Consider the following 24,051-nt stretch of genomic DNA (forward strand, 5'->3'; position numbering starts at 1 on the left):
TTGTCAGAAGGAAAGTCCCCAGACATCCCCCAGATTGTTGCACCAGTAAGAGTACATGGTGCAGTTCATGACAGACATCCAGCACATAGTAGGCATTGAAAATACTGCTGCTGACTGCCTCAGCCCCTTCTGTGTCCTTATCTCCCTGGCCTCCTCCAAATCTTCTGACCCTTAGTTGCGCAAGTTACAATGTGACCTGAACATTGGCCTTGTCTTCCAACCACAAGAAGTTGCTACCACCAACCTCCATATCTGATACGACTTCCTTACAAACCTTGATCAGTCAGATGACTCAGCAGACCAGATCATAACCGTCCTTACTCCCCCCCCCCCCTTCTGACTTGTGCAAACTGGCCTATGACTATCTCTATGACCTGTCACACTGCAGTGTCTGTCTGTCAGTGGCTCTCATGCTGAACCACTTCTTCAGGCCTGGGATTCAGCAGGATTGCGATAACTGGGCTTGTGACTGTTACTGTGCCAGTGCACCAGAGTTTGCATCATATGCATGCTCTGATTAGGCTGGTTTTCCCCCAGTGGAATAATGTTTCTTGCATGTAAATGTTGACAACATGGGCCCACTTCGATGGTCTAATGGCTACCAATACACGCTCACCATAGTCGACAGCTTCGCTCACTGGCTGGAGGCTGAGCCAGTGCTGGGCATCTCATAAGATATCATTGCTAGGTCTTCGTTGAGAAATGTGTCTTGCTTTTCGGTTTTCACCTGTCACTTAACTGCAGACTGCAGTCGACACTTTACGTCCTGTATTTTCAAACCACTGAGACTTGTGACACTTTAGTTCACTTAACTGCAAGCTACTACAACGCCACAGATGAACTGGTGGAATGGTTTCACATGACTTCAAAAGCTGTCCTCACCTGCCAGACTGTCACATGATCTGCCACCCTGTCACTGGTTCTCCTTGGTTTGCTTGTGGACCACAAGGTCAAATTGAGGACATCCACCACTAATTTTGTATTTGGGCATCTGCTTGCTGTGCAAGGTGGTTTTGTCAAGGCACAGCCCTTGTCTGTGGCCACCTGTGCTTATGCCCAATGACCCCACAGCACCATGGTGAACACAGTCTGTTTGTACAGCAGAATAGTGGTACTTGCATGTCATGCTCCCCACAGATGCCTACCAGCCACAAGCAACTCACAGTACTTGGGCCCTCACTCATTCTCAAGCATTGAGAAAAGACCCATTTTCTGCATTTCAGTGGTCTCCATTGACTGGTTTAAGCTGGTGTATACTCCCAGTCTCCCCAGCCTCTCTGCATCTCCAGTCAAGGTCAAGTTGGCACCAGACAATGACAATGCCACCACCAATGCCACCAGCCCTGCTGGTAGCACTGACCCAATGGGCAGCTCTTGAGACCTGAGTATCAAAGCCACCCTACCAATCAGTCTGCCACTACCTGTCCCGGAGGAGCTGCCTGCAGTATCTACCACCTCACCCCACCTGACCTGACCCCCACCCACAGTGTGTCATGTTGCCCCTGCACCTTCAGCACCAGTATACCAATCACCTTGTCTACGGTGCCAGTTGAACCCATTGGCACACTAAACCCAATATCAGCACACAACCCCCACAGTGACATGGGAAGAGATCATCCAACTATATGCAAAACAGCAGCTACCCATGGCACAAGTATGCACCGATACACATTTAGCACACACACACCAGTGCACTGCTGCCCATGCACAACCTGCGCAGGTACTAGCTTACCAGCCCACAACCCCCACATGACTCCGTGACTGTGTTGCCATGGACCTGCCCATACCCCTGGCCACGGGACAACATCAACCCCTGCCACAGTTGGCAGTGTAGAGTGGCACCGCTCCACACAATCCTGCACTTTCTCCGCACTGCACCCATGCCATTAACCAAGCTTGCTGTGTGAGGTATACAAGCTCACCACATATGACATCACCACCTCCTCTGTTGCAGTACTGGGCCACCAGCCTACACCACTGGCCCTGACCCGACAGTGCTGTTGTTATCATATGCCCTGGTTCACTGCCATGAACTCTACTTAAACCTACACCCCACCATTTCCTTCTCACAGGGAGAGAGGAAAGGAATGTGTGGTGACATGCACCCTCCAACATTCACACCTGCCACTCGTTTTCCCTTCAGATGAAACAAACACTTCAGCAGAAGATGCATGGGCATGTGACAAATATGTAACCAGCACCGTGGCATCATAGACTCTCTCCCTGGCTGCCTCTTTGCCATAGGCAGGTTTTTCTTGGGCCGGTTGTGGCTGTAAGCTTTTTCCCCACTGCTGGCACTCTTTCTTGTGGACACCGATCAAGTGAGTTCAGACACCACTGCTGAATGATGTACAGTGTTTCACCATATGACAACAGAACTTACAGGCTTGCTGTATAGTGCTACCAGATAAGTGTACGAGCAGCCAGAAGGCTACATACTAGTAAGTTGGGCTTGTGTGAGTACATTGCGCGAGCATTGCAGGCTACTTGTATAATCAGTGAGAACCACTGGGCCTACCCCTCTTAAATGTAAGCAAGCACCTGCAGCCACTCTTTCCAGAAAGTTATTCCAGGTGCAACTCCAGGAATCGCTTCTCGATTACTGCCACATTAACATTAGCCGGGACGGAAGATCAGTGTTCCAAGACCTGCCAAATGGCACAGCTTACAGGCCCATGCAAGTATGTTTGAGAGTCCTCACATATTTTTGACAAGTCAAATATGTACCTGTGTGTGGGCTATGAACATATGAAATAACATCATTGTTATCATTTCACACAAAGTTATAGCTAGAATAATTCACTATCTAATGTGTTTATGGCTGAACAGTGTGTCCTTTTGCTCTGTGTAAATTAAATTCATGTAGAGATGACCCCCCCCCCCCCAAAAAAAAAAAAAAAAAAAAAACATTGTGAGTGAAATATTGTATATAGTGTTTTCAGTGTGTAAACGCAAGTCATGTAGGGGGTCTCATTCGTTGCACCAGTTTTGTTCTCTGCCCTGCAAGAGTGAACTTGTGACTGTGCCTTTATTTCAGCTCTTTAGTGATTTTGTTTCAAGCCAAGACATGGTAGTTCAACCATTGTACATGTGTTTTTCCTTACACTTTGTATAATCTCTTGATGACATCATGAGTAGCATGCCTGCATGTTAATTCATTTTATATCCCCTGTATTAGCTATCTCTTACTCAATAAATACTGTTTACATGTCAGTGCAGTTTAATTGTATTTCCTCTTTCCCTGCCTAGAAACTTGCCCTTGAGGAATCCAACTGTGATAGCAAGTAGAAAATCAATTCCTATAGTTTGTATCAAAGTTTTTAATATGTCAATGTTCCTCCAGGTACTGATGGAGTATCCAGTTAACCTTATTGTCTAATTTGTTTGTTAGGCTAGCTACAATATCATGACAGGTAATCTGTGTCTTCAGTAAGAAAAGACTCCACCCCATCTTGCCCAGATTACTTAAGAATAATTTGAAGAACAGTCCACAGGCTTGTATGGTCCCTCTGGTTACCTAGTCTCAGTCGCATTGAGCACATCTGTAATGAGATGGAGCAAAATCTGTGAACACTGGTCCCAGCTCCGACCAACACTGTGAATTTTGAGGATGCAAGTAGTATTAAATGGTCTTCATTTTTATTTTCATAGAAATTTTATTGCTTTAAAATAATTATTTTATTTTTAGAATATATGTAATTTACTGAATAATTTATTTGCTATGAGTTTACAAATTGTTAGGTGCACACATTAATTAACTCATTGTGCCACACAATAACAACAACAATAAGCTCTTTGATTACAGCAACAATAAATTGGGATGAAAGATACATTTGATGAAAGATAAGAAGTCCTATTGGAAATAATACTGAGAAATGAGTACAGTAGCATAATCTTATTTACTAACCAGACTCATTTTTCCACTCTTTTTCATAAGTTTTTTTTTTTTTTTTTTAAAAAAAAGTATCCTCAAATAGAGTGTAGAGCTTCTTTATGGTTAATAACTTGTAAATAACATCTTTATCCATGATAGTTCGAACTTAACAGTGATAAAAAAAAAATACAGCAGCTATGTACAGTTTCATGATTTACTTTCCTTTAAATAATTTTCAAGTCTTGTTCCATCCCAAAATGGCAGCCAAAATGTAAAAGTTGTATAACAAAAATATGACACACTCTGAAGATGCTATTAGACCTGAAAGAAGTAACCAGAAAAAAATCATTCATATAGAAAAATTATAGTCAATTGTTAGGTCATTTTTAATTGTTATATAATTTTCTAACATTTTCCATTCGTTCGTTCAATGTGTTCCATTGGTCTGATCAAGTAAAAGAACTTTCCCAGATGTGCAAGAAACAAAGGCAAGGTAGAAGCAACACTTGATAGCCAATTGGGAGAATATCAGAGTGGATTTAGAAAGGGAAGATCTTTCTCAGAACAGACTTCAATCTGAAGTCCATAATTCATCACAGACTTACAAACTCCAAAGATATAGTTGTAACTTTTATAGATTTTCAAAAGGCATTTGACTCAGTTGATAGATCAAGTGATCAGAGAATTTGGCCTCAAATCTAAATTAGCAAACCATATTCATGAAATGCTCACAGACACCAAATCAAAAGTAAAGTTTCAGGGTGAAATATCGAAGCCAATCAACATAAATCCAGGTGTAAGGCAAGGTGATGACCTGTCTCCACTCCTCTTTAACTGTGTACTAGAGAAAATAGTAAGAGAATGGAAACAAAAATTAAAAGAACTGAAGCTATCACCAATCAGACTGGGAATTAAAAACAAAGGTACTGAAATTCACTGTTTAGCACTTGCAGATGATTTAGCCATTCTTTCTGAAAACTTAACAAATGCTGGAATACAGATCAATCTCTTAAAAGAAATAGCCAACAAAGCAGGTTTAAGAATATATGTAGAAAAACAAAATTTATGACAAATATAAAAAATGCTCCCAAATCCCTAGCAACAGATATTGGCCAGATAAAGAGAGTAAATAAATTTAAATATTTGGGAGAAATTATCAAAGAAAATGGCTTCAAAGAATTTGCTGTAGAAGAAAGAGTACATAAAATGGAGAGAGCTTATGGAATAACTGAGAATGTCTACAACAAAAGGTATCTGTCTAAAAATTTTAAGAAACAGCACTACAACACAGTAGTAAAACCAGAATGACTCTATGTAAGTGAATGTTTAGTACTGAACCACAAATTACACAAACTTGAAGTCCTAGAAAAAAAATCATTCAAAAAGTACTTGGGTCACCAAAAAAATACAGAGGTATGGAAATTAAGAAGCAATGAAGAAGTAGTTATCAGAACATAGGAAACATAAATGAAACACTAAGAAAGAAGTGACTGCTATTTTTTGGACACTTATACAGAATGAACAGCAACAGGTTAACCAAACAGATTTTTAAATATCTCTGGGACAATAAGTCAACAATATCCTGGATTCAAGAAGTTAGGAAAGATTTGGAAAGAAACAACATAAGTTAAAAACATGCAACAGAAAGAGAGATTTTCAAGAGGAAAATGTTAAAAATGAAAGGATTACAAGGCAGGAGGGAGAGGAAGACAGGGTCAGAATCAACCGAAGAGAGAAAAAGGATACATAGTAGAAAAGATGAAAGAATACTGAAGGAAAAAGGAAGAAGAACAACAAAGAAGGAAGCATTAAAACTGGTGCATGGTCCTTAGATGACCCAAACAAAGAAAGCAGAAGAAAGGCATGAATTTACAAAAGACAAGAAAACCCTAGTAGTTTAATTTGTATGCTGTATTTACAAGAAACTGTCACTATATTGCCTAAGGTTATTCATGCTTATGATATCTAAATACAATCAAGTGAAGTACAAATAAAGCTGCCATTTTACAAAAAGCTGCTGATTCCTTAGGTACACTCTACAGCTGCTGTTTAATTGCCATCATTGGGTTTCATATTTACTTGCTTATATAAAACCCACTCTATGGAAGAAACCATATTTGACCCCAGAATAAGAAAAATTATCGCAATGACACATTCTGTTACATTCTCTATATCTATCCTGTGACAATTTACACAAACCTCTCAAACAAGTACATAAAGGCTTGTCCAACATCGCAGTAGCAAAAAATGAAGCCTGTAGTAACAATTTTCAATTAGAACTAATATTTAATTTAGAATATGAACTTCCAGTTATGATGCTGATAACAAAAAATTCATGCATGTCTAAATAGTGGTGCCTATGACCTGTGATTTGACCAGCTAAGTGATGTAGACATTGTGAAAAAAGTGTGAGAGCAAATACAAGACAGTTGAAGAATTCATTATAATGAACCCTGAGGTACTGAAATTCATTGATCTGTTATGAGTACATGCAGGACAAAATTAATTTGACAATACTGATACTTTGACTCACTGGCGAATGAGAACTGTCTCACCAAAGAAAAGGTGAAATAAAAACAAAAAGAAAGAAAACTACAATTTTCCCAAATGTGGATCAAAAGCAAGAGATATGAAATACATTGTGCATTAAGTGTAATTTTCTAATTAAGTGGCCGGCTGAAGTGGCCGTGCTGTTAAAGGCGCTGCAGTCTGGAACCGCAAGACCGCTACGGTCGCAGGTTCGAATCCTGCCTCGGGCATGGATGTTTGTGATGTCCTTAGGTTAGTTAGGTTTAACTAGTTCTAAGTTCTAGGGGACTAATGACCTCAGCAGTTGAGTCCCATAGTGCTCAGAGCCATTTGAACCATTTTTTTTCTAATTAAGTTGTTTGTTTCTGGCAAGTAACCTGTCAGTAACACAGTGGGCTTTCAAATGTGACTTGTAGCTTGTTTTGGAAATGCAGTAAATAGCAGCTTCCAGTAAACACATGTATGTTTGGAATTGTCCATTTTTTTTGTTATCTGGGATGTCTTGGGTCCACCTTAAGCTGGATAATCTGGAGTGTGCTGTAACGTTTATAATTTATGGAGTAAAAACAAAAACCCACTTAATAGTTGAGGCACTGGGGCTTTGGTAGATACATAAATAAGACTGAGGGCTTTGTTATCTTTTGGATGACACACACACACACACACACACACACACACACACACACACACACACACACACACACACACACACACACACACATTATAGTGCAACACACAGTATTAAAATATACTGGCCAAATTCCTTATCTCAGCAGCCTGATCTGTAATAACAGGGGTGTAGATGATGCAGACATCACCAGTAGAACTGGAAAAGCTTCAGCAGTCCTCCAACAAATGTGATTAACATGGCAGTAAGACTCTACAAGTATGTGCACAACATTTTGGCTGTACACCTCTATCATCCTACTGATAACCATTTATGCATATGAGACCTGGAAAATGCCACAAAATCAGTAAATAAACACAACGTTTTTCACCAAATAAGCTTGAGAATAATTTTGGATGTCAACTGTCATGACTACATTTCTCATGAAGTTCTGAAAATAAGTGCTCTATGCAGCCTGCATAAAAGCATTGCTGAAAGAAGACTGGAGCTTAAGAGGCATGTTATATGCATGGAAGAAGAAAGAATCCCCAAAACAGCACTGTTTTGGAAACCAACAGATGGATACAGGTGTACAGAAAGACCTCACAACACCTGGAAATAAACTTTTGCAAAAGCAGCTGATCAGGTTTGCAGAAGGAAACTTGTTGCTCAATATGCTACCTAGCATTGGAGGAACTAAGTAACTGTCTAGCTTGATAATAAGTAATATTGTACATATAATTAATTTAAATATTTATCTTTTATCATTTTCTGGATTATTTTCTGTATTTACATGTTATACCAAAAGGATGAATGTCTAGTTCCAAAAGTTTAAAACTGCATTGCCATTTCACTAACCACATTCATTAATCATAGTGTTGTCTCCTGTGCTATGACACTTTGTCTTAAAGTCTTTAATTTTCCATTATACACAAATTTGTGCTTTCAAATTCTACACAAGGGTTATATCAAAGACATTTGTACTGTTTATGGACTCCCAAGGTAATAAATGTTGCTGAGGATTTTCAGGTATTGCATTTAATGATGTTTCTCAAGCTTTGCAATATTTTGACATAACATTTGGTCATAATCCCCAGATGGTGGTATCAGTAGTTGTACTTTTATTAACACTTAATAACACCACCCACTTAAGCACAGGTGCCCCATTGAAATATAGCAATCTCTCAGAAAATCATATATTATACTGCCTCAGTATATTCCAAATATCAATAAAGCTGCAAAACCAAACCAAAAAGGCTACACTACTTACTTCATGATGTGACATTACTATGTGGAGCTATAACCCTTGGTATTCTTTCCCCTACTTTGCTCTGAAAAGAATTCAACTCATAAGTAAAGAATGTTTGAAGCTCTAAAGCTGATATCATACCGTGACTCTGATTCCAGATTTTTTGTCAGCCAAGTCTTTTCTGAGGCCTTCAGTGAGCACCTGAACAGCATGTTTACTTGCACTATACATGCAAAGGCTTGAAGTAGATGGTGAACGAAGACCACCAGTGCTAAAAAGTTACACAAATCTTGGTACTACAGGTTAAATATTAAGTGCATGAAAATTACAGTGGGCTATAGAAACTAGATTAAGACACTTACAGCACTGAACATTTCAGGACAGAAACAAGAAACAATTATGAAAATTCCACATTGGATACAACAAACATCAATAGAAATTACATGATGGAAACAATAAACAATATTGGATATTCCTACATGGAAACAATAAGCAAAATTAAAAATTTTAAAATAGAAACTATAAGTCATGTTGGAAATACCCAGATAAAACCAATAAACTGCAATAAAAATTTCAAGAAGAAAACAGACAGCTGTAATATAAATCTCAGATGGAAACAATAAACGCAATGGTCACTTTTCTGAAACCCCATCATTTTCTTCCATGGCAATGCAGAAGTGTGAAATTTGTCTCAAAGGTGCCTAAAACCTCCCTCTATATTGTGCAAAAGCATGGTGCTCTGTGCTTTTACCCTCGGGCTCAGTAAGGTGTTGGGACATGTGGAAAGAAAGCTAGAGCTCAAAAGTTCACATGAGGTGTAAGGTGCGTTGATCACATCACATTGGCATCAAATTCCACCACAATTCTTCCCAATGTCACCATGGATATGTCACGTGATGGGAACATCATCACACCCCTCCCCTTACCCACACCCACCCCTTCTCTTGGCACCTCTGTGATGGAGGTCATAACTGTGATGCCCAGCACTGAAAAAGGTGGTTTTTTAATGGGTGACTGAGGAAAACATTTCAGACACACTGCTGCCCAGAATCAACACAAATAGGCCCCAGGAGGGAGCATAAAGGGTGTCAATGAAACCACCCCTTCCTTGGAACCAAGCAAGGTAGCACAGTGCTTAGCACACAGGACTTGCATTCGGGAGGATGATGGTTCAAACCCACTTGCAGCATCCAGAGTTAGGTTTTCCATGATTTCCCTTAATTTCTTCAGGCAAATGACAGGATGGTTCCTTTGACAGTACAGGGCTGGTTACCTTCCCCATCTGTCCCTAATCTGAGCTTGTGCTCCATCTCTAATGACCTCATTGTCAACAGGGTGTTAAACACTAATCTCCTCCTCCTCTTCCTTCCTTGGATTATTCTTTTAAACATATTTTGTGATAAAAAATGACAGCTTACAGTACCATGTGCACAGAACACTTTTCTTGAAATCCTTTGGTGCTGTTGATACCCCTGAATGAGTCAACCCTTCTCCAAGCACATTGTGAGGCTGCAACACCACTGAATATGATCTGCCCCTTTAATGTGTATTGCAACTGCAATTTTTGCTCTGGTATACAGTGTGGAACCACTAGGGACTGTTCAGAACCACTTGAAAAAATCTGAATATGATCCAAAGCAGCAAAGAGTGCTTACACTTTTTCAGCCATCCTGTTTTGCACTCTCCTGTGGCATGATCACAGTGGGATGTGACACTGACATGTGCAAAGAGTCTCTCTAAGACTTTCCAGTTTGGCAATGTCCTCAGTGCCTTGTATGCTCTTTTGTTGAGAACTTTACAAATTTGTCTATACAGAGACAACCTGAGACCAATTGTTAGGCACCTGCAGGCAGGGAATCCCTTGAAACTCTTCCTTCAAGTGTTGCTCTAGTGCCTCCTTGCAGATGTACAGAATCTGAGTGGTGTCAAAGAGATTGTCTGTTTGCAGGTGCATAGGAATCGATCAACAGTTGTCTGCATGCAAGGATGTTATTTAAAATGCTTGATAAAAGTGTATGGGTTGTTCTGAGGGTGCTAATGAATTGAGGGGTCTTAGAGTGACCTTTTTCTGTTTTATTCCTGCAGTGATTATGTCACAGGAAGGTGTGAAACAGGAAGCTTCAAAAGCATACTCATCTTTGCTGCTTCAGATCACATTCAAAGTTTAATGTATGGTATTGTAAAGTCCACAGTGATTCCACCCTGTATACCAGAGCAAAAATTGTGGGCATACTACACCTCAAAGGATTCAGATCACATTCAATGTGGTTGCAGCCCCGCAGTGTAAGGGTGGATGTGATGACCTTCCCATCATGTGACACATTGTGGTGGCATTTGGCAGAATTATATTGTGACATCATTAACTCACTTAACACCTCACATGAACTTTTGAGCTATGCCCTTTTTTCGCAAGTGTTGACATCTTGCTGTTTGAAGCACCACTAAGCCCAAGGATACAATGCACAAATTTCAGGCTACTGCATAACAGCTGAAGATAATGACTGCATTTCGAAAAAGTGATTCAACAAGTCTTTTGCACAGTGTAATAAGTTAATAACTTTCAGTAACAAAAGTAGAGATTCTGAATATCTTGCAAATGGTATGTGTTCCAACAATACTGAAAACATACAGTACAAAATATAGTCATTACTTTGAGAGCCCTAGTCAAACGCTGAGCATCTCAGGGAACTAGGTCATTTGTGGCTGCGTTCATGTTTAAGGAATTCAGAGAACATGAGCTGGGATCTTTTGGTTGTTGAGGTAGCAGACTTTCTTCAGATTAGCATCCTTCTCTCTAATTTGTGTGATTAAATTCAGCCTGCATGAGTGTGACTAGTTTTAAGTGGTGTAGTGGAAGTTTCCTGTTAATATGTAATACATCTTAAGGTTTTATTATTTCCTTGGCTTTTGTTAAGTATACATTGACTTGTTGCACATCCCTGGACATCCCCCTTCTTGATGGGTTTTGTGAAACATGATGAATGAACATGTAACGCTCAACTGATGATAAACCTCTAAAATTTTAAGCTTTGAATATGCTTTTGTGACCCCTTGTGCCACAACAGTGAATTGCTTGTCACAGAGTACATGTCGCACGAATTAATGGAAAACAAACTATGTTCATTGAAACTGACTGTCCAACCAGGACACACAGTTCCTTCCAGTGACTGAGAATGGTGACTGAAGTCCAGTTATTTCACCTTTCAAGACAACATTGCATGGTTTCCTCCTCTGGTGAGATGATCCTTCAATGTTTCATGCCTGCGTGGGAGGGGTACACATTAATGGGAGAATGAACTGGAAGGGAGGGAATGTATTTCAGTTTTACATTTTACAAATATATTAACCAAATTTATATGGAAATATTTTAGTACCATCATAAAAAATCAGCTACTGAGCACCCTATACCCACAAGTAATACCCTGATATGTGGAAGCTCTTGTGTCTGCAGAGCATCTCCAACCAACACAACTGATAAAACTAGTTACAAGGTTCCAAAAGTTACATTCCATAGCATTCTCAGGAGCAGGGTACAAAGATTTGTTTGCTGATGGAGACAGTTTCTATACTGGCTTTCATTCTGATTGACAGCTTGGTAGTGACCATACCAATACAAAATTTTAGATAAAATATTTATGTCATGTCAAAGATTATATCTACATTTTAAACAGGTGCCAAATGCTTGACTCTTTATGTTTTGTCAGTGCTGTGAGGGAATATGTGGTACTGATGTACTACATATAATTAGGTTTTGTAATGGAGTCAAGACTTACAGGCTGTAGCTAAAATGAAATAACTCTGTGATTCACAGATTGCAGTTGTGGGAGGCAGTGTTCCCATGTACATTCAGACAAGCTTGGCCAAGTCTGAATTTACCTGTAAATCTGGAAACACAGTGAGCATATGCCTCTAAAGAAAGAACTATGACTGACTGGTGCTTGGCCCCTACCACTCCACTCACTAAAATGTCAATTACAACATCGTTTTAACTTAAGAATAAGAAGACACGATCATGAGTGTGGTATGGCATAACAAATCTGCCACAGGTGAAAGCATATTTATGTGCCTCTGAGACTGCTGATAAAATACATATAGCAAATAAAGATTTGTTTCTTCAGCAGCTGTTGTCAGAGCATAAACATGCTGTGGTGCACCACTTGCACAAAATGTATTACAGTGATTTGAAGGATAGTGATAATTAATTATGCAGAGTGTTATAAGGATGTTTTGTATAGTTGACTTCATCTCAGAAAATTATTTGAATGTAACTAACTTGATATGTGCTCTGATTATTTTATTGTATGTTTAGAACAGTGTATATTTACAAATATTTATGGAAGTTCATTTATAAGCTTTATAAGCACAGACATACTTCAGAAATTTCTCTTCAACAATATATACCTGTTAGAATACAGTACTTAAATTGTTTCTGATAGATCTCTGTCTCTGAATATCTTGACCTATTCACTTTCTTAAAGGTTGTTCTCTTTGGTAATATCTACATACTATGATGTTTTATTGATGAATGAAAAGAATCTACTTTATAACAGAGGTCTACACTTGTGCTAGTTATTGGCAAGGTTAAAATAATTAATAAAGAGGGTTTTGTGATATTTGCACTTCAAATCTGATGATTGTACTCAGTAACCTAAATTGCTTACCTACTTATGTTTATAATGAAACCATCATTAACACCCCTCTGCAACATTCCTTGTACAGCCTCCCTTGTACAAATGCTTAGTCCGAGGACATTAATTTCAAAAGTTTTTCTCCACTCTTCTGTTGGTGCAGCTGAAAATAAATATTATTCTACAAAAAGAACATGCCAACCAGCACTTTCAGGAATAAATAGAAATTAATTTAATGTTTACTATGAAAGAACTGCATTCTAAAATAATTTTACTTGAATATTTTAATGAAGAAGAATTTAGGACCATTTTTACAAAGTCGCTTTACACATTTTTCAATTTTTTTTCTTAACAAATACTGTTCAACTTTCTCTACAAGCCTATGCAGCAGATTTTAGCAAAACATGTTTTATTCCACACTTACAGAACACAAAATACCACCTATTTTTGCAAGGGACTGATGACCCTTTAGTTTGGTCCCGTTACACACCAAATCAACCAATCAAGAGGTATAATCATACATTACAGGTTCAACATAAGAAGTCATGTATTAAAGTTTGACACTGAAGTTTCTTGCAGATCAACCAACCAGGTTTTTGCTAGTCTCACCTCATGCATATGTAATGGTACTTCCAAAACTCACTTTATGCTACTTAGTTTGCCAAATCCATTACAGGTATTCCTGAATATATACTCTGAAAACACTGAAGTTTTCTTTGACATACAACAAATTGATCTCTGCCACAGATCTCTGTTGGAGAAGTCTTTTACGCATGACAGGTATGGTTCTATAACCTTACTGAGTTGATACATGAACCAAAACAAGGCACTCATAACATTTCTCAGTATATTTGGTGTGAAACAGAAGCTGGAAGAGGTGCAAATGAAATCGCATATCTGCTACAAAATTTTCTCCTAGATTATTTGGAAGAGGGGATTAGAGGTATTGGTAAGAGAGAGCTGAAACCTGAGCTGTTTTCAGACTTGTGCACCAACCAGAACAAGAATTCTGTAATGCTCTTTATGCTGCCTCATTTTATGGAACACACTATAGTCTTCTCCAAATTTACTCACTACTTTTCTATTCGCAGATATAGTTTCATGCTATTGGATCATACATTTGGTACAGTTTGGATTGACTATTGGAAGAAGGAAGAGATCAAATCACATTGTGAAGCTTGGAAAGTCACTGGTGTGGAGAAAAGACTGATTTTCCTACAACTTCTAATTGAATCTCTAAGGAATTATTGAAGTCTACCTTGCCTTTTAAAATGATGGATGTACAATCAATAACTTACAGAGAATGTTAAGATTCAATGTGCTGTTAAAATTCTATATTTATCTGGAGCAGAAGTATGCTGTGATGTTTCAAGAAGAACTTTCATTCATTCAAAACCATGAAACGTGCTGTGATTATTCCCAAGATAAATACTTGAGTGCAGAAAAGGATATAATGAACCTCATGCATTTCTTTACCATTTCTAAGGATGCAGCAAGTTTCGACAGTGATACACTCTCTGCAGGTGGTGAAGAGTATGAAGATCATAACAGCTCATAGGGAATTTGAGCATAAAGGGTACACTGAAGTGGTGCAGAAGAGAAAAAAGAAATATTATTTAAAAACTTTAATGTAAAAAACAGGCATTTGATATTCATGCATCACTGATCTAGTTTGATCATAAAGTGAGTTTTGAAAAAGAAAACTGTTTTTCTACACCCAGCCACTGATAAGCTATAAAAATTTTGTGTATATTCAAAGACTATCTTAAAACATATTTGAAACTATACAAAATTTGATAATTGTAAAAAAAAATTCTTCTCTACTTGCTTCTTAATTAAATAAATGTGTCTCCCATAAAATATTTATTTCTTGCATAAAGCAAGTGTTGCAAAAATGGTCCTCAATTTTTCTTTCTACTTCCACAGTTTTTATGCATTAGTAATGGGACTGTATTACCTGTGTTAGGAGCACATTATAATTTGTCACTTAGTTTGCTATCATTACAAAGAAGAATAAAATATATCCTGCAGAATAAGATGAAAAAGGCATCTCTTAATTTTACAAAAAGCTTATCCAAAGCAATTTCTGACACAAAAAAATGATTTAAATCTGCCATGAGTAGAGATAAATAGGCATACACTACAAAAAACTCTGATAATGAAATTCCTAAGCATCCAAAAGAATAAAAGTATATGTTGGCACCAGCATGTAAATAAGACAACCAAAGAACGTTGTTCTTCCTGCTTTGCATTTACAGTTCTCTCTTACTGAGATGAATTGCAGACAAAGTGGCTAATGTGCTTTTACTTGGTACTATTTTATTCTGTTTGAATGTAGGTAATGTCACAAAAGCATTTATTTTTACAGAATCTTGTGATAAGAATATTGTGCTAACATCTTGTGGAACCTTCTTCAGGAACCTTGGAATTCTTACTACCATATCACATGCCAATATGTTAAGTTCCTAATGATATTTGTCATTAATAATTTTAGTGAATTTAAAAAGAAATGTGAAATTCACAAACACAATATTAGAAGAAAAGTTGTGTAGTGGCAGTTGAGGAGCCCAACGGATGTGGCTGGTGCAGTAGTAGAGTTTTCCGTTTTATACAAACGAATTTACTTTAGCTTCTGTTTTTCACAAACTTCTGTAGAGAAGTGAATTGTTTCAGTGTATTTTGTTACATAGACTAGTATTTACTAACTTACTATAAGCTATCTGCATAAACTTCAGTGCATTATCTTTGTGTGAGCTGACTTTGGAGTGTGGTCAAAAATAAAAGTAGTGTAGTAGCTAACTTAGATTGCAGTCGGTGATTTCTTGGGCTAGTGTTACATTGCTTGTGGTGCAGACAAAAATTAGTTAAAGATGGGTAGGACTACACCTGTTGTGTACAGACTCAAGGGGAAATGGCCATGGTCTGTAAACAACTGAATGCTATGTTGGCCACGGTTAACAGGCTTCCGGCTGCTACCCTGGGCTACAGTGGAATTGGGGCACCTGAGATAAATGCTTTGACACCTCCATCACCTATAGCATAGCCTGGGATCTCTGATGCCTTCACATATCCCGGCCAGTCAACACTTACCTGACGACAATTGGTGAACAGTGGGTACTGGCCATATGACTGTCTCCTTGCATCTTAAACACAGGTTTGAGATATTGCCTACTGCTGAAAGTACATCTGAGCCAGGATGGGATGCACTGCCTGTTGGAATGGTTCGATCTTCCTGAGAGGTCCGGACAAGCACAGAGAGTAGGCTGCCTGTCACTGGGATCTCCATTGTCAGGTGTGTGATGAAGATTGTCACAAAAATTGTGGGCAGTTTGTTAAAGAAGGCCAGTGTTCATTCTGTTTACTTGCTGGAGAAGGGGGGGAGGTTAATTTCATCCAAGTTGGTTGAAGTTGTGGAGAAGACTCTGTTGGCAATGACTGAGCACACTGGGTGCACCCAGCTGCAAACTGTGGCTTGTGTAGGTATGAATGATGTCAGGCACGTGGGTACAGAGACCATCCTCAATTCTTACAGGCTGCTGGCTGATTTGGTGATGACAGATAGCCTTGTCTGTGGGGTGGAAGCAGAACTATCATTTTGTATCACAATCCCCAGAACTGATCATGGTCTTTTGATTTGGAGCCAAGTGGAAGGCCTAAACCAGAGGCTCAGATGACTCTACGATTATCTTGGATGTGGATTCTAGACCTCCACTGTTGGGCAGAGAACTGTAGAATCCCACTTAACAGGTCGCACATTCATTACACATAGGAAGTGGCTAACAAGTGGATCTTTTAGGACTGTGATTCGTCTGCAGGCCCAGTAAGATAAGTTCTGATTTCAGACAGGATAGCATTCATCACAGCAATTTGGAAAACGAAAATGCTAATACAGTATTACTTAACTGCAGGAACATTTTTGGAAAGGTCCCAGACTAGTCTTGCTTACAAAAAGTGACAATGCCCACATAGTACTATGGACAGAAAGCTGGCTCAAACCAGACATTAACAGTAATTAAATTTTAAACACTGACAGGAATGTATATCACAAAGATAGGATGGACCCTGGTGGTGTAGGTGTGTTTATAGTCAAAAAATGTGATATCTAATGAGAGATTAGCACAGATTCTGAATGTGAAATAATTTGGGTGAAAACAAGTATTAAAGGTGGCTCATAGATGTTACAAACGCTTTTATAGATCCCTGTCCCAAGAGCAGTAGTAGCAAAACATTTGAGGGGAAACTTGAATTTTTCATGTAAATTTCTCACTCATGTTGTAGTATTAGATGGGAATTTCGACTCAGCTGATATAGATTAGGAGACTCAAGCAATTATGGCAGGTAGTAGGCACAGGAAATGAGGTGAAATTGTTCTGTAGGCCTTATCCGAAAATTACTTTGAGTAGTTAATCAGAGAACAGATCTTAGATCTGCTGGTGACAAACAACATGAACTTTCCAACTCAGTTAGCATAGAACAGGGTATCAGTGACCATAAGACCATTACAGCATCACTGAATTTGACCATATATAGGAATACAAGAAAAGGTAGGAAAATCACTCTGCTTAGCAAGAGTGACAAGAAACGGATCTCAGATTACATGAGCAGCCAGCAAAAAAAAAATTTCATGTCTAGCTGTAACAATATTCAAACAAAAGTGCTGGCAGGTCGATAGACACACAAACAAACACAAACACGCACATAAAATTCAAGCTTTCGCAACAAACGGTTGCTTCATCAGGAAAGAGGGAAGGAGAGGGAAAGATGAAAGGATATGGGTTTTAAGGGGGAGGGTAAGGAGTCATTCCAATCCCGGGAGCAAAAGACTTACCTTAGGGGGAAAAAAGGACAGGTATACACTCGCACACACACCCATATCCAACCCCACATACACAGACACAAGCAGACATTTGTAAAGGCAAAGAGTTTCGGCAGAGATTTCAGTCGAGGCAGAAGTACAGAGGCATCTCTGCCGAAACTCTTTGCCTTTACAAATGTCTGCTTGTGTCTGTGTATGTGCAGTTGGATATGGGTCTGTGTGCAAGTGTATACCTGTCCTTTTTTCCCCTTAAGGTAAGTCTTTCCACTCCCGGGATTGGAATGACTCCTTACCCTCTCCCTTAAAACCCACATCCTTTCGTCTTTTCCTCTCCTTCCCTCTTTCCTGATGAAGCAACCGTTTGTTGTGAAAGCTTGAATTTTGTGTGCATGTTTGTAACAATATTCAGTATCATCAGAAAAAGATGAAGAGCATTGTAAAATATGGTATACTTTAGCCAGGTATTGATGAGCAAAGTTGTGAGGCATGGCAAAGACTGGCCATGGTTTGACAGCTGTGTTAGAAAGCTGTTATGAAAGCAAAGAAAGCTGCACTGCAAATTTAAACATAGCAAAAACCTCACAGACAAATAAAAACTAAATGCGGCCAAAATCAGCATAAGGAGAGTCTAAGCTCTCTCCCCATAATTTTAAGAGAAGCACCATCTTATATTTTGCTCACTATTTTGTCAGTAACTCCCCAAACAGCACATGCATTGAGTATAATTTCTGATAAACCGTGAGCAGTTCTGTCTCTACAGTCATTGTGAAAACCAATAAATCTTTCTACCAGACTGTCCTGTGTACAAAACTTGAGAATAATACTCATTTGTGACTTACAAGGAACAGCCAGTCTTTCATCTACCTGCACGCTAACAAACTCTTATGACTATAACTTCTTTTAATGTTATCATTAATAACATTGGTAGCCAATTCAGTTAATTCTTCTGAATAGTGCTTGACATTCCTTTAAAGCCAGAAGTGCAATGCAAATGAACACATAAAAACTGTTCCTGTCAAGACAAAAGTTCCACTAATTCAAGGTAATTGTCTTTGTTGTTGGAACTTCCATCTTCAAAGTATCCTCTGAATGCAAGCTCTTGATTGCCCAAGAAACAATTAAAATCAATTGTCTCTCAATTAGGAATCTATTTTGTTTCATATTTGTATTATGTTTTATGGCTGTAGGTCTGGCTCCTTCAGAAATTGAATGTTCAGTATGTCCATGACACAACAACTGAGAACTGTCTTGATTCTTAAGGTGCCTTTTGAGTTTTGGATTAAATCACAGACAGGCAAAAATTCTCAAATCCTTGGACCGCAAGGCAATCCAAGGTGCAGATACAGACTCAGATCACAACTTAGTTATGATGAAGAGTAGACTGAACATCAAGAGGATTGTCAGGACAAATCAATGTGGAAAGAAGTGAGATACTCAAGTACTGAGACATGTTTGATGTTCTGTAAAGCTGTAGGAACTGTGATAAAAGATACCGTGGTTAGCAGTTCAGTTGAAGGAGAGTGGGTATCTCAAAACAGGACAGTTACAGAAATAGGACTAACTACCAGGAAAGACAGAAATACAGCAGTCTAAGTCACTTAGGAATGAAATAAATAGGAAGTGCAGTAAAGTCAAGGTGAAATGACTGTAGGAAAAATGTGAAGAAACTTAAAAAACAAAAGGGATGTTGGGTGGGCTCATTCAGCATATGGAAAAATCAAAGAAACTTTTGAGAAAATTAAAAGCAAATGTATCAACATTAAGAGTGTGAGATTAATTTGACTGTTAAAAACAGAGCAGAGAGTGGAAAGAGTTCACTGAAGGTCTCTAGAGAAAGAAGGAACTGTCTGATGATGTGAAAGATGAAAAAATGTGTGTTGGTATGAAAGGCATGGGGAATCCAGAATTAGGGCCAGAGTTTAAGAAGATCTGGAACACTTGCAACAAATAAGGCAGGAAGTATAGATAATATTCCTTTATAATTTCTAAAATCATGGGAGATGTGGCAACCAAATGACTGTTCATGTTGGCATGCAGAATGTGTGAGACTGGAGCCATACCATCAGACTTTTGGAAAAATATCATCCACACTATTCCGAAGATACTAACGACAGATAAGTGCAAGAACTATCATACAATCAGCTTAACTGCTCATGCATGGAAATTTATGATAAGAACAATATACAGGAGAATGGAGAACAAAGTTGAGGGGTTGTTAGGTGATGATTGTTTGGCTTTCAAAAAGCTAAAAGCACCAGAAAGACAGCCCTGACATTGTGCTTGATAATGAAAGCAAGGCTTAAGGAAAATCAAGACATGTCCATAAGATTTGTCAACCTAGAAAAAGCATTCAACGGTTTAAAATGGTGCAAGACATTGGCAATTCTGAGAACCAGAGGAGAATGTCATATGGAAATACAGGTAATATACAATATGTAGAAGAACCAAGAGGGAACAATAAGAATGGGGGCAAAAACAAAGTGATTGAGTTAGAAAGGGTGTAAGATAGGGATGCAATCTTTAATCCCTCCTGTTCAATCTACAAACTGAAGAAAGAATAACAGAATTATAGTTTCAAGAATGGTGAAAGGATATCACATTTCAAGAGTGATGAAAAAGTAGCAGTGCAAAGATCTGCTGGTAACCCTCAGTGAAAGTGAAGAAGAATTACAGAGCACTCTGAATGGAATGAAGAGTCTATGAGCACACTCTACAGATTGAGAGCAAACCTGAGAAAGATTGAAGCAATCAGGAGTAGCATAAATGAGGTTAATGATAAATTTCAAAATTGTTGACCAAGAAGTAGATGAAGTAAAGGAATTCAGACTGTGAGGGAACTAAAAAAGTAGAAAATTAAAGTGTTTGGTGAGTGGTGCTCTAGAAGGATGTTGAAAATTAGGTGGAATGATAAGGTAAAGAATGAGGATGTTCTCCACAGAATGGGCGAAAGGAACACATGGGAAACACAGGCAAGAAGAAGGGTCATGATGACAGGACGTATGTTATCAGGGAATAACTTTCATGGTACTAGAGAAAACTGTAGAGTGTGAAAATTGTAGGGAAAGACAGAGAATGAAATACATCCAACAAATAATTGAGGACATAGGGAGCAAGTGCTACCCTGACTTGGCACAGGAGAGGAATTCATGGCAGGCTGCCTCAAACTAGTCACAAGACTGAGAACTTCAGAAAAGAAGGAATTGGTCAGCTGATACAAATACCTGGGCTTAACAACCTTAGGGGTAAGAAATAGAATGATCACATGGCTCAGCTGTAGATAAAGTGATTGACAAACTTGTTCATTGGTAGCATGATACATAAATGCAATCAGTCTATAAAGAAGATAGCTTACAAGACACTGGCATGGCCTATCCTAGAGTATTGCTTGTGGAGTGCATGGGTGCCACATCAAATAGGACTAACAATGGATACTGAACGTTTACAAAGAAGAGTGCCATGAATGGTTACAAGTTTGTTTGACATATGGGATAGCATAATGGAGATGCTGAAAAAACTGAATTGGCATGATTCAACTAACTACAGCATGCTTGGAGACATTTTAGCAATCATTCTACCTGCTCTCCATTTGTCAATGGAATGGAAAGATGCCCTGATATCTGGGAATTACCCTTTGCTATGAACTTGACATTTTTTGCCGAATATGGATGTAGATGCAGGTGTAGAATATTTGGTTATGGGCCTAGTTCTGTAACTGTTCTCAGGTGGATACTAACTTATTACATTCTTTTTGTAGTGTATTAATTTTGTAACATTTATATAATATGTAAATATACTTTACACATACCTGTAAAATTTCTAATCTCCATGTTGAGTCAGATGCAACTGAATGATGTTCATTGCATGTTGCACTGATCTATCCACATCCTATGCTTTCACTGTAATATAACTGACATTTAGCCCACAGCTATCTATTTCCAGTTCAAGGATTTCTTGGGATTTTAAACATACACAGTTTACTGGACACATTCAAAGGAATGTGTATTTTATAGAGTGATGTAAGGGGTAGGCAGACTATTACCTGTAAGGTCTGAATCTTGAGCAACACCAGCATTATTAACCAGGATATCAACACCACCAAGGTGGTCATTTATCCATTTGAAAGCACTGAGAATCTGTTCTTCATTTCTTACATCACCCTCTAAGGCATACAGTTTCCCAGGTGCTTCATTACTTTCCAGAGCCTACAACAGACATTTACTGTAAATTAGTGTCTACATATGTGCAAAAAATAATTTAATATGAGCTTTTAATTCTGAATATATTACATGGTTGCTCTTCACCTCTGGATACAAAAAAGGTTCATGGAGAGTCATGGTAGGATAATCACTTCAGGCATACATAAAAATAATACAATTAACTCTGATTACCATAAAAAATTGTATACCAGTTCTAACCCAAGAACGCTGTAACTTATTGCTCAAACAGTAGGTCCTATACAAACATGGAAGAGAAGGTACAACACATTTAGTGATACACAAGTTGGTAGCTGAGCATTCTACGATGGCTTATATAGTAATTAGTTCCAACAGGGGCTGCAACCAGCAGGCTGTGCATGCAACTGCTGTCATATTAGCAGGCTGAATGGCTTCTAGTGATCAAATTAAGCGCAAACTTCACATGTGAACTACACTCCTGGAAATGGAAAAAAGAACACATTGACACTGGTGTGTCAGACCCACCATACTTGCTCCGGACACTGTGAGAGGGCTGTACAAGCAATGATCACACGCACGGCACAGCAGACACACCAGGAACCGCGGTGTTGGCCGTCGAATGGCGCTAGCTGCGCAGCATTTGTGCACCGCCGCCGTCAGTGTCGGCCAGTTTGCCGTGGCATACGGAGCTCCATCGCAGTCTTTAACACTGGTAGCATGCCGCGACAGCATGGACGTGAACCGTATGTGCAGTTGACGGACTTTGAGCGAGGGCGTATAGTGGGCATGCGGGAGGCCGGGTGGACGTACCGCCGAATTGCTCAACACGTGGGGCGTGAGGTCTCCACAGTACATCGATGTTGTCGCCAGTGGTCGGCGGAAGGTGCACGTGCCCGTCAACCTGGGACCGGACCGCAGCGACGCACGGATGCACGCCAAGACCGTAGGATCCTACGCAGTGCCGTAGGGGACCGCACCGCCACTTCCCAGCAAATTAGGGACACTGTTGCTCCTGGGGTATCGGCGAGGACCATTCGCAACTGTCTCCATGAAGCTGGGCTACGGTCCTGCACACCGTTAGGCCGTCTTCCGCTCACGCCCCAACATCGTGCAGCCCGCCTCCAGTGGTGTCGCGACAGGCGTGAATGGAGGGACGAATGGAGACGTGTCGTCTTCAGCGATGAGAGTCGCTTCTGCCTTGGTGCCAATGATGGTCGTATGCTTGTTTGGCGCCGTGCAGGTGAGCGCCACAATCAGGACTGCATACGACCGAGGCACACAGGGCCAACACCCGGCATCATGGTGTGGGGAGCGATCTCCTACACTGGCCGTACACCACTGGTGATCGTCGAGGGGACACTGAATAGTGCACGGTACATCCAAACCGTCATCGAACCCATCGTTCTACCATTCCTAGACCGGCAAGGGAACTTGCTGTTCCAACAGGACAATGCACATCCGCACGTATCCCGTGCCACCCAACGTGCTCTAGAAGGTGTAAGTCAACTACCCTGGCCAGCAAGATCTCCGGATCTGTCCCCCATTGAGCATGTTTGGGACTGGATGAAGCGTCGTCTCACGCGGTCTGCACGTCCGGCACGAACGCTGGTCCAACTGAGGTGCCAGGTGGAAATGGCATGGCAAGCCGTTCCACAGGACTACATCCAGCATCTCTACGATCGTCTCCATGGGAGAATAGCAGCCTGCATTGCTGCAAAAGGTGGATATACACTGTACTAGTGCCGACATTGTGCATGCTCTGTTGCCTGTGTCTATGTGCCTGTGGTTCTGTCAGTGTGATCATGTGATGTATCTGACCCCAGGAATGTGTCAATAAAGATTCCCCTTCCTGGGACAATGAATTCACGGTGTTCTTATTTCAATTTCCAGGAGTGTATGAAGTGGCACACACACCAAATTGGTAGTTACAGCACTCCTCTTCCTTTTCATGGGAGTGAGCACTGTGCTTCTGTCCATTTGTTTTGTGGTTGATGTAGGCTGACAAGTCATGCAACACACTACCATCGATGTGTAGGGTCGGAAGCGGGGCGAGCACAGACAAGTGCGGTGCCTGCCCCCACATGAGAGATCATATGGTAGGACGCAATGCTGGTGCAGCTTCCAGTTCCACATCTGAGTCAAATCCCAAGGAAGGAGGTTGTGACAAAGATGG

The 24,051-nt window shown here is 39.7% G+C and overlaps 1 protein-coding gene across 2 annotated transcripts in view; it reads right to left on the reverse strand.

Annotated features, from left to right (window-relative positions):
• The window catches only part of LOC126234703 (dehydrogenase/reductase SDR family member 11-like), a 66,087-nt gene that overhangs the window by 10,842 nt on the left and 31,194 nt on the right, over window positions 1-24,051 (reverse strand). Inside the window, exons 2-4 of one of the 2 annotated variants that reach the window (XM_049943445.1) lie at window positions 21,743-21,905; window positions 12,921-13,050; window positions 8,401-8,530 (exon numbers count right to left, since the gene is read on the reverse strand). In XM_049943445.1, the coding sequence (XP_049799402.1) occupies window positions 8,401-8,530; window positions 12,921-13,050; window positions 21,743-21,905 (423 nt within the window). Of the gene's footprint in view, window positions 1-8,400; window positions 8,531-12,920; window positions 13,051-15,977; window positions 16,187-21,742; window positions 21,906-24,051 lie in introns of those variants that run through there. The other variant, XM_049943447.1, reaches the window with a different exon arrangement.

This window comes from Schistocerca nitens, chromosome 2 (genome assembly GCF_023898315.1).
Source record: "Schistocerca nitens isolate TAMUIC-IGC-003100 chromosome 2, iqSchNite1.1, whole genome shotgun sequence".
NCBI classification, from domain to species: Eukaryota; Metazoa; Arthropoda; class Insecta; order Orthoptera; family Acrididae; genus Schistocerca; species Schistocerca nitens.